Consider the following 19898-nt stretch of genomic DNA (forward strand, 5'->3'; position numbering starts at 1 on the left):
CTCGCTAATTCTTCAATTTTATCATTAATTTGTCAGATAATGATGCACGCAATCATATCATTGCTTGTTTTTATCCTTACTTCGACATCGACGCTCCCAAGAGCGAGTTTTATTTTGTCCTATTAGTGTATGTTTTTGGCGTACGGACAAATCATATCTTAAGATTGCATATGTATTTGATGAGAATGGAAAAGCAATTTATAAGATATATTAAAAGCAAAATACGCGCGCGCGCGATAAAGGGAAAACGGGTGAATGATAAGGAAGTTAGAATTAACCGCTCGCCAAATAAATTCATGATTTCTCGCGATCAATCATTCGCAGGATCGCATGGAGTATAATATTGAGATTAGAATTAATTAATTATTCAATGCGTTTTTCTTCCGAATCTGTTGTCATGCATTTTTTAAAAATTCTTGCAAAAATTCGAAATTTTATGTGAATAATAGATAATAAATATAAATAACCGATAATATTTTTATGGATATATTTGCATCTTTTAGCGATTCCGTTTTGCATTTCATATCTTGTTATTCAATAGACTTGTCTTCCCGCTTCATATGCATTTTGCAATGATTGACAAAAGAGACCAGAGAATAACGATGGCGAGCAAATGGAATAGGACGAAAGCAATTATTTGTAATTCAACGCAAGCATCTGCTTCCATATAGCAATTTATCGTGCCTTCTGTCGTGGCTGCTTTCGGCGATTCACACGTTTATTTTTCTATTTTTTCGTAAACTGTTATTCCTCTCCCATCCCCGCATCCCACAACGGTAATCTCCCCATTTCACGATGTATTCAAACGAGTTCGTAAACGTCTAAAGTAAAAGTAAAAGTAAGATAAAAGTCTCTCACTATCTCGTACTCGAGTATTACCACATAACGCACTAAATATATATATACATATATATATATATATATATATATATATATATATATATAAAACTTATAACTTTGTACTTTTCTTGTAGATACGATTATATGTCACGTCTAATTTAAACAATAAAATTTACGTTATTAAACCGGTTGTATTGAGCTTGTAAGTCTGTGCCTCGAGAACCCATCAAAGTTCCATCAGAAGAGATCCGCCGCTAATTTTATTCGGGCCAGTTTTTCAAAAGTTCCGGTAATCGGCCCGATTAGGCCCCCGTAAGAGAGGAATTACGTCGGCGCGCGGAGATCTAAGTATACCAAGGCCGTATATACCGTGGAGCACGACCGATTTTTTATAAATTTCCCATAATAACTGTAATCATGCAATCATCCACCCGCATGTATTACCTATGGCGCCGAATTCGGCGCTCTATTCGGGCTCAGTTTCCGTGAAGTGGAAGTATCGCGAGTGAAAAAATCGCCTTCCAGTCCCGAAAGTTTTAATGAGAATCGTTTAATGGAGAACATCGGCAATTTCGACAGCATGTTTTTATCGATTATGGAAAAACCGCCGCTGTAATATATCACGTTTAGCGACCGCGTTAGATACAGGTCAAAATTCTTCATGTATCTACGATCGGACGATTTTCGCAGAATTGAACAAATGAGTTTGCTCTAAAAAATATAACGATTTCGCTTCGTAAGAAAAGAACCCCCATAAGAAAATATTTAAAAATATTTATATGGAAAAAAGATTCAATTTTGTATAAAAGAGATAAAGATTGTGGAGAAAAATTATGGAGTAAAAAATTGCATTGTAAAAATAATACATTTTACATTAAATCACGCCCCTCCTCGCTTTCTTAAAAATAAATGTCTCGATTATTAGCTGAGCCTCGTCAAAGTCAGCAAGAAGTGAAGAGGAATAAAAGGCAATCGTCGCGACGACCAACTCCCTAGTCTCTAGACTTCTAACTCTGTGCCCCGACAAGCGTCCCCGGGGCGAGGACCCACCCACGAAATTCCTGTGCGTCTGTCGAGGGCCATCTGTCGATTCGACGAATTCGTTTGAGTTGGTTTGCGTTACAGGATTTTTCGAAATCCTCACCGCGGGCCAAACGATGAGCTCTAATTACCGTCGATGCGCGATGATCGGTCCCGGGGAATCGAGCACGGACACATTGCCCGAGTCCCTGGGGATAAGTGTGGTTTCTATTGACCTTACCTATACAAAATCGTACGCTACACGTTGCGTAGTCTTCAGGAATGCCCCCCGAGGTGCGACGATGCCTCCTTGCTAATTTTACGTTCTTATTGTGGTTTATTCGATGATATTTGGCAACTCGCATTCTTCGAATTCCAGATAACTATCCATGGTAATGTTTGCCAGCTAGAAAAAAGCAAGGTCTAATATATGCTTGTAAGACATTTTTGCGGCATTTACTCCGTATCTTTGGAATTTAAATATTGCGTTGATAAAAGATTATGTCTAAGATTAGATTACGTATAATGGGAGTAATATATTTTATTTTCTACTTTTAATGGATTAGAAAAATTAAATAAATTTAGCACGATTTAAGTAGAATACAAAGAAGATATTACAGCACTTTACGTACGTTGAACTGTGATTTTCTTAAATTTTTTATACAGACAAAGCGTCACGATCATCAACATGTTAAGGACGCGATGAAAATAATTAAGCAAATATTTTTCCGTGAAGAAATTGTATTTTTTTCGTTTTATCCTCGCTAAATCGCCCGATTAAAAGAATTAGCCGCTTAGAGGGATTTGTAGTCCACGGCATCACGAACAAGTGATTTCGCGCTTATGAGCAAGAAACAAGAGACTTAGGAAGAAGGGACGCGCGATGATGCATTAGGCTAATCGCGCCGTTAAATAATTCATCACGCACGAAGCATTCAAATTAATAACGTATTACGAGAATCACCTCCAATCGAGAACTCGAACGCACGAATTGCTTTCTGTACACTATCATTTCCACAGAGGTTCTCATTTCTTCTCATCACGGTCTCGTGACAGTCTTTTCATCAACAGTTATCTAATATTTATCTAACATTTATCTAATTACCTAATCTAATATTTGGTATTATATTGTTTACTACTTCTATTTTTCATATATTACTGAGAATTTAAATTAAAAAAGAATAGAATGAATATGAATGTAAAGAAGCGTGGAGTGAAAAACATGATAAATGCATTAAATTAACGTATAAAATGCAAATAAGATAATTTAGAGACGTGCTAACATAAAATAGTAACTGATCAATTCATATTTTAATGCCTTGGAAATTCAAATACTTCAATCTTTACTTTTTATATAGATAAAAAAATAGAAAACGTAAAATATTTAAAAACCAGATACTTATAAAAATAAAACTTTTCATAACATATCAAGAGCTAGATACTTATGAAGAAAATTATAATATATTTTGTACGATGCTGAAATAATATATTTTTCGAAAATGTAACTATTTCTGAAATGAAATAAAAATATAAGAATAAATAAAGTTATGTATTAAGTTACATATTAAGTTATATATTGATAAATAAAATTAAATATTTAAACATAATTTTACGCAAAACTTTTTTTCTTCTATATAAACGAAATTTATCATACAACTTTTAATTAGAGCTGAAATTATACTTTTGAGAGAGAGAGAGACGTTCGCCAATTATATATTCATATAATCATAATAGAAACACTGTATAACAATTATTTTTTTAAGATTCCAATTTTTTTATATATTCATATAATCATAATAGAAACACTGTATAACAATTATTTTTTTAAGATTCCAATTTTTTTTCACACACAATGTTACTAATTACAAGTGTCAAGCTCTCTCCTGTCAAAATGCGTGTCTTTAAACTCTATCTTACTCTATGTACGCTATCCCGCTCTTATTTATTATTTTTTATTTATTTTTATTTATTATTTGTTATATAACAAATCTTGGACCAATTCGAAGTAGACATTATTTAAAAAATGTATTATATGTTTTTTATTTTATCAATAATAAAGTATTCTTAAAATATTCTCTCAGACTTACATCTATCCATTCGCAAGATTTCAAGTTACATTCGAAAGGAGACACGCTCACGAGAGATACGACTGCGCACCGCTGGCAGTCCAAATCGCATTCAAATGAGGAAAGGAAGGGCGGCTCTCGTCGTAGGGCCCCCAAAAGCGAAACGATACACGCGGCGCATCTCTGACCGCCGCGTGTAATCATTCTCGGAAGGGCGATTCCCGTGGCCGGGTAGATGATAATAATAATTTGAATCGCGGCCACTTAGCATACGTGCAATTTGGCGCTTAAGACGATTCCGTCCTCCTCGCAGCCGTCGTCGTCGTCCCATCCCGGCAAAGGTGGACGGCGCGCACAGGGACGTGCCCTTAGTCGGCCTGGCCATCATTCGGACCCAGAAATTCGTAATCACCGACCTGGGATTGAACCCGGGGGCCTGCCCAGAGACACGACTCTTACGGGACCCGAATAAAATGCGACGAAACGCGCGTAATTTACGGGCCCCTCTATTCTACCTCTCCGAGAGAGTCGCCTGGTGCTCTTTCCTGCTTCGCATAAAAGCTCTTCGCGGTACTTTAGTCCGTCGTAAATTATTGCGTTAGTCGACGTTGTTATTCTCGTAGTCGTTTAAAGATACATTTTGTGGTAGATGAAGACGAGAAAGGGAGAGAGAGAGAGAGAGAGAAAGAGAGAAACCGTGGACACCTACACGCTACGTTATTAGCACTGAAATAATAGTGAATAAAACGTCGAAGTAACGGAATCGACTAAGGATTATGACAGATAATAAAAATAACTGTAAGAAAGTTAAATTTAGATAGTTGAAGCAGACAATAAAGTCTAAATTACGTCTTTATAAATGTATAAAAGTTTCTTGTGCGTGTCACGTGTTGTATACACCTAGTGGACGAGATGTTAGCATTTCTTGGAAGAAAACGTTAATTTATTTCTATTTAAATATAGTCCTTAAGGTTTTATAGCCCGTGGCGTTAATACAACTTTGCGTGACAGAAAATCGAGCGTAACACAATTTTATGTAAAAAACGCGGAGAGAAAGAATTTGTCTAACCGGAAAGTCCGAGATTATTATAGACATTTGCTCGAAAATATTTGCATGAATCTGCTAGACATGTCTAGCCGTCGATTAATAACTAGACATGCTTGTAAAAGAAAAACAATATTGAAAATAATAAACAAAATTTATTTCGATGTTACAATATATCAATATATCAATATATCGAAATAAATTTTGTTAATACCGACGAGTTTTTAACAAAAATCTGACAAAGTAATCGTTAGCATAGTTTTCATCGTGTATAAAATATGGAAAAAATTAGTTATTTATTAGTTATTTAATAACTTGCATGCAAGAAGTACTAAAGCACTAGCTTTTTGATATTACATTGCAGAAAAATAAATACAGAACCGACAGAAAAGTTTTAAATCAACATACTCGTACTTTTTAGCAATCAAATGGTCTTATGTACTTTTTAAAAATCCAGGTTGTAATAAATGTATTTGTAGATGTGAATTTTTATTTCCGCAATTTCTAGAGATTCAAAAATGAAATATGCACCCAGTTTTAATATCACATTATTTCTCAATAAAAATAGCGTGCCAAAACTGGTATATTATTTCATTTTTGAGTCGCTAGAAATTGTGGAAATAAAAATTCACATCTACAAATACATTTATTACAGCCTGGATTTTTAATGAATACATAAGACCATTTGATTGCTAAAAAGTACGTTGAGTATGTTGATTTAAAGAGACTTCTCTGTCGGTTCTGCATTTATTTTTCTGCAATATGTAATATCAACGAGCTAGTGCTTTAATACTTCTTGCATGCAAGTCATTAAAGAACTAATTTTTCCATATTTTATAAGAAATTCATTTTTTATAAAAATTATAGTCTACCATTATGCTTTGTTAATAGTTACTTCGTTAGATCTTTGTTAAAAATTCGTCGGTATTATTAAATATAAGAGATATTTGTTATTCTGTATTATAACTCGGTCGCTTTTCTTAAAAATATAACTTGGCAGATATTTCGCAAAATTTATTCCCGATAACCTTGCGAGACTATCTAGGATCTTTCGCGATTTCTTAGCTAACGGGTGGAGATCGGTCGCGCATCCTAGCCATAACTCCACGCCATAACTCCACTCCTAATAGCCAATATCTCACGAGAGTCGTACAAACGCGAATCGGTTACTAGTTACTACTTACGTGAGTTAACATGATTTATCGCTGAGCGTTAGCCACTTACGAGGTTGGTGAGAAGAAGCGAGAAGAATCGAGACGAGGGGAAAGAAAGAGAGAGAAGATAAGGCGGATGGAAGCGCGAGGAGGGATGAAGAGCGCAAATCTCTCTTGGAAGATTTCACTAGAGCCAATTAAGGCCTTGTTTTAATCGTTCGCGCCTAATTGCAGGCTCATTACTTTGTCTCTCGAGGGTAAATACGTCGAGTTAAGTACCCATGTCAAAATAAAGAATACGGACACTCTGGAAATCATCACTGAGCAGGGAGAAACGATAATATTTCAAAATAAAAAAAATTTGAAAGAAATAGTAATATGTAGTAATAACAGTATATATATATATATATATATTTTTTTTTTAATTATCTATTCGGTAATATAAATCGTTATATAAATTGTAATACATTGTACATATAAATTAATATCTAATGTAAAATATAAAACATATTTGCTAATTTTTTTGAAAGACTCGCTATTTGTAAGAAAATATGAATTTTTTAATGCAAGTGTTATTTAAGAAAATATGATAAATTAAAAACATGTATGTGATCACAAAAAAACTAATTTTTTAAGTTTAAAAACGAATTTAAGAAAGGAGGTGAAAAAACAAAAATGTTGACATATGAAATAGAAAAAGAAGTCAATAGATGAAACAAGATAGAACAGAGACATGTGTCTAAAGCCGATAAATTTACTTCTATTATTTTGCAATTTTGTGGGGGAAAAACCTCCTAATAAAATCTTGTATTGATTATTTCTTCCAAATTTAATTGTATTAGATTCTGAATTATTCACTATCAGACTTTCTCGATTTCAGTGTTTCAGATTTCTTCTTGATTCTCGATTTCTCTCATAGATTCGCCATCAGTGATGCATCTCGAAATCGAAGGGCTTCGCGCTCCCTTCCAAGCCCGGTCCCTCTCGTTCCTCCTTGAGATGGAACCGGTCGCTCTTAATAACCACCCTCGCAACGCGCATGGCCTAAGGATCAACGGCGCGACCTGCAATCACGCCATAGACAACTCGCAGCGACTCGATCATTATCACGGCCAATAATCACCGGGAGACGTATTCCTCTAAGTGTTCCCCTCCGTTAAAACGCACTTCGGACGCCGAACGCCGATCCGGTCCACCACCGGCGGCTTCTCGATGAGCAAGAAAACGGCTGCTGCTCCCCTCCCCCACCCCGTTCTCCACGATATTTGCCCGTCTCTCGGTCTCTCTTTAGCTCACTATTATTTTCTCTGACCATCGGCGATAATCAAGGACCGCAGCCCGTCAGCGGACGGACGGCATCTCTAATCCGCGACAATTACGCGGAGCGATTAAAAAGATTTAATTGTCCGACGCGCCGGACCCCTCGCTCTAGGAACGTCTCTTCGCCTCTCTTCGTGAGAAGGGCGGAGTGATCCCCGTAAAGTGGAGATAGAGCCCCGCTAGGATTTTTCGTCGTCATTGTGACTCGACAAAGTATATTTTATGGCGGGAGCGACGCAAAAACCGGACGAACGAAAGATTCGCGAGCTTCTCTATTCGGAAGACGTTGGTGATGACTTTCGCGGTAATTTTATGAGAAAAAGGGTAGAAAGGGTTGGATGGTAATGATAACTTACGATGGCGATCAGCGACGAAGGAGGGTAACTAAATGATATGCAAAGCAGTGCCTACAGATCAAGGAATTATTTCTACGAAGGCAATTATTCTGTACGATAAAAGAATTTAAATGGTAGCTCTACAAGAGATCAAGCTTACATAACGACAACTGATGATGATAACTTAGCGACGTGAATAGTGAGTAAAGAATTTATATGGAGAAGTACTTATGGAAATTCTGTCGTCAAGATAGAAGTGTAATTAATTATGGGAACGACATAACGATGGTTTAATTACATTTAATCGTCCCCATCGTGTAATTATATTTACTGACAAGCAACAAGTGTATCAAATAATGACAACAAATAACTCTTAGCTTCTCCATCCGAGAAACAGATCCATCGCTATCCATCGAAATCGGATATCTTTGGCGATTTTAAGGTTAAAATGTTTTATCATTTTCACACTCTATAAATTTTGAATAATGTTTATATTAAAAAAATTGCTCCCGCAATAGATTTCCTATTGTTTTTGTCAAGAATATTAGAATATAAAACGCGCGAACATATGTCATTTATTTCAAATATTATTTAACAAACATTAAAATATTTTTGCTGATGCATAAGATATAATATGTAATATAATTATATATCTATTATATATCTATAAACATAATATGTAATTTAATTATATATGGATGAATCTGCGATATTAGAAAACTTCAAATTCCTTTGAAAGTTGAGGTTCTAAGCATAAATTTGGTTGGAATTATTTCAATTTGTACTCCCGACTGCTGCCAACCTACGATTGTTGAAATTCTATTTCCTTTTTCTCTTTCTGTCACATATATTTCTTGTTAACAATGGAAATTATATAAATCAAAGAATTAAAAAATTATTGCATTTGTTCATTGAACAATAATAATTTTCTTTATTTAGCAATTATAATATTAGTATAAACAAATTTGTTGAAAATAATATATAACGTATGTATTTACAGAGAGAAATGGTCTGGGACATATTACATAATAGTATAAAATAATATCATAGAATTTAACAAAAATCTAGTAGATGCAAATACATTACAAATTGTATATAAAATCAAAATATTAAATGATAATAAATGTTATACTCAATATATTAATATATAAAAATAAATTATGAATATATAAATTATATTAAATTATATTATATAATTAAACTATATATTATATTATAATATTATATTATAATATTACATTATATTATATAATTAAACTATATTATATACACACTACATAATATTAACAATATTAAATTTTATATTTATTATTAATATTTCTATTATTAGTAATAAATGTTAGAAACATTAATAATGCACTAAAATATAAATTAATATTAATTTATTATTATATAGACGAATTATATGTAGATATTATATAGGGCATAATAATAAACTAATATTTATTGTTATGCTATTTATGAGCAGAGGGAAAATAACGGAGCTTTCGTAATTAGGATTTAGGATCTTCTTATTGAGCAGCCACTTTGTTATGGAGCTACTTCGTCACCTCGTTCCCAATATACTCTTCTCCTTACCTACATATTTTTTGACTTAATATTAATTTTACTAATTTAAATTAATGATAATATTAATAATTAAATTAATAGTTAATATTAAATACAAATGTGTATTAAATGTATCACAAAAATTATTATTTTATTTCTTATACTATTAATCAGTATAAATTTAATTTATACCCTATTATTAATTAGTATAATGTAAATTATTAAATGTGAATTAATATAAGTTAATTTAATATAATTTATTATTAATATTAATATTAATATATTATTAATATTAATATTAACTTAGTATTAATATTAATATTTATTAATATTAAAATTAATTTATTATTAATATTAATAATTAAAAATATTGAAATTAGTTACATTAAAGATAATATTTAAAAAATCAGATAAAAATAAAATTATATTCATATAGATTAAAAAATAATAAACAATATAAAAGATTAAGAAGATAAAATTAAAAGTAATTATAAGTAATGTCTAGTTTTCTCTACTCTCTAGCCAAAATATAGATGAATATGTACAAGTGTATAAAAAGAATGTTCCATTGATTCAGATGATTGGTCAGATGTGCTTGAGTTCTTTGGAACTGAAAAGTTTTTGAAAATAATTTGTGATATTTGTGATTTCTGACGAACGCCTCTTTATCTTATCTTGAACATGTAATTTTATATGGTTCATATAACTTTCTGAAATGAATTGGTATATCTAAAACAGATTATATTATACAACAGATTATATTTCTACATTTTTCCTGAGAATAAGTAATTTAATTTTTGTATTATAAAGAATAATTTTCATTATAATACTATCTGATGCGTCGTAGCTTTTCATTTTTGACATAATTTGATTTACGCATAAATATATTCATATAAGTGCGTAGCGTGTATGCTTGCTTATATGCATACAATCATAAATACATAATATAAAATTCAAGATAATATGAAAATTTACCCTTTTGAGTTGCTCCTCAGAATAGACATGGTTTATAAGGTTAGTTATTACTGCAACCGCACTCATTGGCACTCTATAAATACGAAACAGCAAGTTTATTTAATTCATGTATATGCAAGTTTAATTAATTCATGTATATAATTTTCACGATATTCTTAGCAAAATACATTTATGAAAAAAAATATACAATTACCTTAATGTTATTTTCTCAAAATTTGCTAACATATAATCAAGTATGTTGTTATTCTTTGCATGCTTAGCAATAATATAATGAAAACTAATCGCACGATCTTTATTTTTTATCGGTCCATTCTCTTTCAATATTAGTGAACAATAATCTTTAATAGTAATGGTTCTTTCAGAGCAAGCCAGAAATTTTAAATATTTATTATTAGATTCTTTCATGTAAATACTATATACATAATGCCAAGAATTATTATCCAGTACCATCAAACCATTACAATATGTCCATTCTTCCCACCATGGAAGAAGTCTATGATATTGAAAAAGAAAGTAAGAACTCTTGTTATAAAAATGTAGTTTTTACAGTTTTATATATATTTTGGTCAAATATGAATCATAAAATGAAAAAAAATGTTGCTTTCAAGATGAGAGAAAAATTAAAAATCATAATAAGGAAAATTACTTATTCTCTGTACGATTTGCGAGATATTGTTGCAGTTTAGAACCTGCTGCTTTCTTGCACTTAAATTCATCGAGAAGACATGCCCATTTTGTGACTTCTTGCCTGAGGCAATTAGTAAAATAATTTTTATTTTTTTGATATGATTCTTTGTATCCTATATTCTCAAGAACCTTGTTGAATATTTCCTTCATTCTTTCCTGAAAATTATTTCACAATTATATGATTTGTTGTATTTATAAAACAGATATATGTACAAATATATATAAATATATATCTTTACTAGAAGTTCTTTCCTTAATAAAATAAATGTAGCTTTAATTTTTTTCGATTCTCATTTTTATTACTGCAAATATGTTATTTATATTACACAAATATTTACACATATAAATATAGTTGCTACATAATTTATGATTTTATGGTATAGCTATATAAAATATATTTCAAAATTTTTATTTTTACACAAAAATATTCATAAAGTAATTAATAGATGTTATAAATTCTGATATTAATACGGTATAATATATTAATACTTTCACAAACTTATATTTTACATTTTATGAATTATTTGCAAAATTTTATTTATTTTTCGAAAAACATGCATGTAATAAGTAATAAAGAAAATTATTAAACATGTTCTACAATTTTAAAGTTTGGCGAATATAATATGAAGAATTGATTAATAAGAAGCTTCTATCTATAAAATTTACGAATAAAATAAATTATTGTACAGCACATAAGATATTTTTAATATAAAGTTAGCAATAATGAGAAGTTTTCATTTTTAAATTTTGTATTTTTTAGCCAAATAAAATTATTACAAAGAAATTATAATAAATAACAAAACTGAATTTTTTCTATCATCTTTTTAGAAATTATCTAAAAAGATGATAGAAAAAATTTTATATAAATAATTTAATAATTTAATAAAAATATTTTATTTAAATTCAATGTATTTTATATGTAATGATTTAACATATGATATTCTTAATTATGAAATTTATTACTTTGAAATATATTACCTTAATCTCATGAATTTCTGGATCTGATAGTAGAAAAATACTAGACATGTGCTCAAGAACTTTGATCATAGGATACCATGCTACATAATCTGTCTCTCGCTCTAGATAATTTATGAGTTCCCAAAATACAGAAGGAGATATTTGATTAGTCGTTAAGAAATAAAACGCGTCATCGATGATTTGAACACGATTGAGAACATGTATTTTCGTATATTCTATAGAATTTAAGTATTTCGCAATTTTTTTCCAGTTGCTAGTATCATAATTGACACGGTAGTATCCTGTCACACGATAAATAAGTTTTATTATTATATATAATAAATTATTTGAAACATCAGAATTATATTAGTAAAAGAAAGAAGAATTACAAGAAATATATTATTAAATTTTTAAAATTCGTTAGATTTAATGAAAACTTATTTTTTAAATGTAAACTGTTAGTGTAGTTATAGAATTACATTTATCATTGCTTAATTCTTTATAGAATAAAATTATATAATTTTATTCAGAAATTTAAATTGATTTTAGAAATCACTAGATTATTAGATTATGTATGCAAAATGAAATTCAATTCATTGTTAGTTCAATAGCAATAACGCCAAATATTTTATATAACATTTTATACAACGTAAAATTATTATACATATTTACTGTAACGCTTAATTAGTATATGTATTTAATATAACGCATAATTATTTTAAATTTATATTAATACATGAGAGAAATGAATAAAATTATATAATAAAATAAAGTTTCAATTATGTGAAATAAACATAACACGTATAATAAATTTGTTGCTTAATTTACCAATTTGTTGTAAATTGATTATAAGCCATTCATTATTTTCGAAAAATGTAGTCACAGCAGAGAATAAGCTCTCTTTAATGAATTTTAACCACTTGACATCACGAAGCGAAATCTTATTAAAATCGGGATTATTCTGTGTAGTATAGGTTATAGGTATCCACAATTCGCTACCAAATGAATTGAGATTTTGTAGCGATATATTTATATTACCATCATAATTGCGTTTTACTTGTAATATAGGATAATTTTTCTGTTTTATCCAACCATCCATTTTTTCTATTAAGTTAATCTTCTTTTCATTACTCGATTTATCAAGAGCATCTTGCATAGCGATCCAAAAATCATTAAGTGCTGTCCGATTATTCATACTAAGTTTATTAAATTTAATATAAAATTAATAGTTAATACACATACACTGTAATAAATTGCTTTAGAAAAGTTAAATTCACTTATATAATAGTTAGTTATATATTTAACTTATATTTAATTTTTGGTATGACACATATTTATTAATAAAATAATTAAATACTCACTTTGTATCTAAATAATTTTTAATACCTTCTCGAAACACCTCATCAGTGAGTAGATATTGCAGCATACGTAATATAGGAAATGCTACGATTTATGTTACACAATGTATATAATTAAGAATGTTTAGAGTAAATTTATTTAATAAAACGTTCATAAATTCGTGAATTTAATTGATTTTACAGCGAAAAATGAAATTTTTAGCTTTTTTACATATGTATTATATGTATACAGGGTGATTCAAAACAACCTGATGTCTTTGAAATATGATATTCTTGAACGAATTCTAAGACTATTTTTCCTCTTGAAAAATTTTGTCCAAAGCTTAATTTTTGAGTTATAATAGAAAATAGTTGGCTACTCACGAGTCCGATACAACGGGCAGGCAGGGACGACGCAAAGCGTCACGAGACAAATGCTCTCCCGTTTCTCCAGACAGTCAATTTTATTGCACAATATTTGATCCTTTGAAGTGTATTAAATTATTATTGCAGTTTCTACACAATATTTAACAATATTATTACCGTCTAGGGGGGTTATAACGTAACGCTTAAGAATAAAATATTCAAACGCGAAATTACATAAAGTAAAAAAAAAAAATTTCAAAATTTTTCAAGAGGAAAAATAGTCTTAGGCCGGAATTCATAGTCCGATCTTATATTCAAGATTGTCTTAAGTCTGGTTTTAGGTCTTAAGATTCTATTCAGCCAATGAAATAGCCGTATAACATTTTCAAACCTTACTTAAGATGATCTTGAATATAAGATCGGACTAATTCCGGCCTTAGAATTCGTTCAAGAATATCATATTTCAAAGACATCAGGTTGTTTTGAATCACCCTGTATACACACATATTCTCTCTTTTTTTTTCTTTCTGTATGTGCGTGTGTGTAATATACATCAAAAATAAATATATAATTGTTTTTCTTATACTCTTTTAGCGAACATAATGTATTAAACAACAAATAACTTTACTCATCATTTATGTTTTGAATCTTTTTATGATACATATATTCCAAAATTTATGAACAATCGTCCAATTACATGTTCAATCTTACCTTTGTGATAACGAAAAGAAGAAGGAAGTGAATTAACTTTAGAATTGTTGATTTCTAAGAGGGTTTCATTGAAATAAGAGTTTAAACGGAAAGATTCGTGTTGAATCTGAACTACAAGCATATCCATCATTCGATCGTTTAAATTCTAAAGGCAAAGATTTTAATATGTTAAACAAATGTTGATCAAAAGTAGTTGTTGGATATTAGCAATGTGTACTTATTATTTTAATTAAGAAAAAAATTTAATTATGTTTTACGTAGTTATAATAAATTATGTCTAAGTGAAATGTTATAATTTTATAAAAATAAAGTTATATATAACATTTTTATAAAAAACTGAAAAATCGAGAAATTTTCACTCTAACTTTAAAGTACAAAAAAATATAAAAAATTAGAGAATTTATTATATCATAACAACTATAAAAAATATTTTGTTTACATAAATAAATTAGCGCTAAAGAAACAACCTTATCAATGATATGGATTTCTAACAATCTAGCAAATCCCTCAGATAACCAAGGTGGTATATTATTCAGAGATTCCTGTGCCATATTATATGCTATAAAGCGTAACGCTTTTATTTTATCATATGTTATGTTTAATGATATTTCCTTGTCGATAATATAATCTTCTCTAGAAAGAATTAAGACATTCTTATTGAAAATTTTTGTTACATGTACAATTATTTTAAACATTAATTATACATATTGATTATAAGTATTAAAATTATATATACATGCATAACACACACACATATATACATAAAAATTATTACAATAATAATATCACCACCACAATAATTTCCAATTAATATTTTTGATTTCAAAATGGAAAAATTTATTTGATTATTATATATTATATATTATATACTATATACTATATATATATATATATATATATATATATATATATATATATATATATATAGTATATTATATATATATATATATATATATATATATATATATATATATATATATATATATATTATGAATTAAAATTATGAAATAAAATTAATACAAATAGGGGAGACCGGGGACAAAAGTAACAATATCATGAAAGTAACAAGCCTCGTAATAAACTACACAATATGTTGAATAATTTGTACTATATAGTCAAACGCGTATGCCCCGATTCTCTTCCTTTTCAGCTAATTGTTGTAGAACGATCGTGCCGGTTGCACATGCAGGAGTAAAATTAGCGTATTTGCATTATTCACCTAAGTATTTCTTGTTTTAGTTTTTTTGTATCTATGTCTAATTAAAGTGTATATATTAACGTAATTATTTGCCGGTGTATTCTTCTAAAATGTATTCATAAGTTTTTATAGTTGATTTGGCTAAGTCTTGCATCATATTTAGATTATAATGCTTTTATTCTAAAAAATGTGTTTGGGAACAAAAGTAACACGACACTCTGTGGACGAAAGTAACATGTTTCAATGCTTAAAGTATAAGGGCTGGTCCCATAATAACTGTACCAAAGGCGATTCTTATTACGTATGCCATAATTGTGATTCGGAATAGATACCAATCTCTTTTGTATAAGTAGTTATCATGCAATTTTTACACTATTATTTAGAATTAAACTATTATTTAGACTTAAAAAAGTACAAGACTGGTGTGATATTAAGTATAATTATTTTATGATATTACTTATAATTATTTTGCTTAACGAAGATTATTTCTTTTAAGTTTTTCCAAGATGATAAAAATAAATATTTATTTTATTTTTTATTTTAATATAATATAATACAAATTTATAAAAAAGTTATCTTGCTTAATAAAAGATTATAATAAAAGTTGCCTTAAATTGAAAAAAGTCATATTTATTTTATTTTTCCGAAAATAAGAACTGTTACTTTTATCCCCAGACTATGTTACTTTCGTCCCAGGCCCCCAGGATAAAAGTAACAATCAACGTACTTGCGAAAAACTATAGTAGCTTTTTAAATATTTATCATTTGAGATTGAAACATAGGTATAATAATAGAGCAATAAATGGAGTTTTTTAAATATATAATCTTTTTTTATATCTCTAACGATAATTAATTAGTGACCTAAAATACAAAAAATGTTACTTTTGTCCCCGGTCTCCCCTATACATATTTCTAAATTTTGAAATTTGGAATGTTAAAATAATTTTGTTCTTTTCTTTATATTACATGTTATATTATATGTATTACCTGTAAAGGATGAGTCCCCAAGTTATTGCAACTTTTTTGGGGAAATCTGGGATTACAATATAATCCACCTTTGGGATCATTTTCATACTCAACATGTGCCATTCATTTTCCAAAGTCAGCGTGAGCAAATGAGTGAAAAAATATATATGATAAAAAATATATACTTGGTATATTTCTTTCTCTTTATGCCATATTTTGACATTCCAATTGTGAGACACACCTATAAAATCGATCACCGCTATCGCCAGGAAATTAGGAGGCATTATAGGGGTAGTATGGAAGTGTGTCCACATCATATTACTTTCAACTTTTTGCAGATTTTTCACTGGCATATTTGAGAAAGCTATGTATTTCGTAAGGTGCTTTATGGAAATGGTAAAAGTAGCCTTAAATTCCGGCTCGTCCCAACATGGAAACAACTGTCGTGCTCCAATTGTCTGCAGATGTGTTGCGACCAACCACCTGTCACATGATAATAAAATATTAGAGATAATAAATTTTTAATCATTATTGGCATAAAAATATTAGAAATTAAAGATTGCAAATACGATTTAATAATGATGCTTAAAAAATAATATTTAAATATATATGTACCTTTCTTACGTATTACTGTGTATTGATTGATATTTTAACTTGTTTATTATATAAAGAATTCATGTATAAAAAAATCAAATAGAAAAAAATTTTACTTATTCAAAGTTAATTATGTGTATGACTATAAGTTATATCTGGTTAAGTTTCACACAGTAAATGATTTAAAGCATTCGACATAATGGTAATAGAAATAGTTTGTAAAGAATAATAATAAATAATTTACTAAGTAAATATAAAAATGTTCTCTTAATGTTCTAGCAGTTACTTACACTTTACGTCCTCCTCCATTATTGTAGGAAGTTCTAAAGAGACCTTCGGTATCATTAGTTGCTTCGCCGAAGAATTCCATGTTTATGATATAATTTCCAGCCAATAATTTATCACTAAAGTGAATAATAAAAATGTTTGTCTCCTTATCATATGAATAATACGATGGTTTATAGAGCCATTCTTTGTTCTCCTCTGAGTGTTGTACATCTTTATAAATCAATGTGGATTTGGTAATAGCCAAGTTCATTGAGTGCAATTCTATTTGATCAGTTTCTTTACTAATCTTGATGCTGACGTTTGATTTACCATAATATATACCTTCCTCAATATTTAGTATAAACTCGATATTATAATGTGTCGGTTTTATATTATCCGATAAACGATTATTAATTGTAGTGGACAAATCTTTCTTCGAATTTTCAAAAGTAGAAGAAGCTATCACGGCAATAATTGTGCCAAGACTTAATGACAATTTTAGAAGTGCCATGCCAAATTTTATTCTCTATATCTGAAAAATTATTTTCTTTGATAGGAGAAGAACAAACAAAATGTAAAATATAAATCTTTCAAATGCATGATTGTTATGTAACAAGAAAACAAGTAAAAGAGCATATAATTTTGATATTTTTGTACAAAATGCTGATATTTTTATATTACTATTGCAATAAAAGAATTTGAAGCATATCATTATCGCATAAGGTATTTTGAAAATCATAACGTAACGTTCGATTCGAAAACGTTCGATTATTTTCAAATTATATAGATACATGTATATAATAGATTGACATATATTTATCAACACGCTGCTTTCAAAGTCTATTTATCCTGTTTTCTATCAAGCAAAATATATCTAAATAAACGAATAGTCGAAAACACAAATAAGAAAGTTATTAAAATATTTTGTTAATTATTTATTTCACATATATAAAATGCAAGCATGATTTATACACCAACAAATGCTTCATCGTATTTTTTATCTTATATAAATCTTTTCTATTCTATCTTTTCTATAACGATGAAAATTGGCAGTAATTGTTCGTTCAATTTATGCTGCTTAATGTAATCTTGAATATTATTATAGGTATCTATTAAAAAAAATGTATAAAGGAAAAGGTAAACATATATTAAATGTTTCTACAACATGTATACACATATACATTGTACATGGGATATCAAATGCAATTAAAATATTAATTAATTAATTTTAGACAGTAGTTAGCAAGAAACTATCTTCATATTATTTTTGATTTTAGCATCTGTTTGGTACATAATATTATAATATATGTTTGAAAATATTTTTAAACTACGTAAATTATGTAAAAGAAAGAGAAATGATTGAAATATGTAATGAGATATAAAAGAAAGTTTAATTATCTTGAAATAACTTGGGAAGAATAATCTTGAGAAAATGGAACTATGCGTTCATTGTACTTATACTTCGAGGTTCGAAGGAGAAAGAGAGAGATCATTTAAATTATTCTATATAGTTTTTATCTTAAAAGAATAATACGTGTTAATTTATTTCTAATAACTTACCTTATACTAAAAATGTATGAAGATTAAAAAATAGTCCCTTGTAACAGCCTGCTTTAGAGCAGCGATTAACGTATTATCTTCACAATCTTTTAATATCGAAGATGTATCTGTTCACTTACCCGTCTCATCACTTTGAGAGGTCATCGAAAACTGATACATATTGGTAACCAAAATAATATTGGTAACCAAAATAATAAATATGTAATGTGTTGTGCGCTATATAAATAACTTCTACAATTGTAGACATTGTGTGTCTTGCTAATCGACACATTGTATAGCTTTTACAGAATTAGTACAAAATATCCAAAACTATTAAATATTTATTTCCATACCGTTGATGCAATATCAAAATCGCAAATTTCATAAATTTTTGCAAGCTTTAAATTTTATAGATTTTTAAGTTAAATAATGTCTCTTTCAATTTAAAACATTGTTTTCAAGTTGTTGAAACTTTAAGTGCAAATTTCTTAAATTACTAAAATTCCGCTTTTTAACATGGCTAACAAACTCATTATTCTTTGAATTTAAAGTAAATTGAAAGGTAATAGTCAAATGACGTAATAGCAATTTAATAATTTGCCTTTCGCAATAATGACATAATGTATAATGATATTAATAATAAGAACTTATATTAAAAATGTTTTTGTTATACCCGCTAAGTATAAATAAAATTATTATTTATTCAAATATCGTAATCGTTTCAAAGGAAATTTCATTTTAAAAAGAAAGTAAATATATAAGTATATGTTGAAAGGGGGGAGGGAATATCTAGCAATATATATAACAACGCCAAATAGTGTTACAGAATTTATTATAAATCCAGGAATATTACGTATATATGTTATTAATGTATAATGCTATAAGTTTAATTAATATGAATAATAATAGAAACATTATAAATATTAATATGCAAAAACAAAAAAATAAACATTAATATTAATATTATATATAA

The 19898-nt window shown here is 28.7% G+C and overlaps 1 protein-coding gene across 1 annotated transcript; it reads right to left on the reverse strand.

Annotated features, from left to right (window-relative positions):
• Window positions 1-9063: 9063 nt before the first annotated feature.
• LOC145977604 (aminopeptidase N-like) lies at window positions 9064-19080 on the reverse strand. Its single transcript, XM_083109687.1, has 13 exons — window positions 18947-19080; window positions 17410-17918; window positions 16547-17008; window positions 14829-14994; window positions 14362-14506; window positions 13309-13390; window positions 12776-13143; window positions 11969-12249; window positions 10950-11146; window positions 10497-10796; window positions 10304-10376; window positions 9874-10057; window positions 9064-9358 (listed from the first exon to the last, which is right to left on the reverse strand). Exons 2-12 carry the CDS (start codon window positions 17895-17897, stop codon window positions 9914-9916), a joined length of 2706 nt encoding a protein of 901 aa, XP_082965813.1. The 5' UTR covers window positions 17898-17918; window positions 18947-19080; the 3' UTR covers window positions 9064-9358; window positions 9874-9913.
• Window positions 19081-19898: the final 818 nt, after the last annotated feature.

The sequence above is a fragment of the Camponotus vicinus genome, unplaced genomic scaffold (assembly GCF_025532165.1).
Source record: "Camponotus vicinus isolate PSW18456_S1 unplaced genomic scaffold, iyCamVici1.0 SCAF_1, whole genome shotgun sequence".
NCBI lineage: Eukaryota > Metazoa > Arthropoda > Insecta > Hymenoptera > Formicidae > Camponotus > Camponotus vicinus.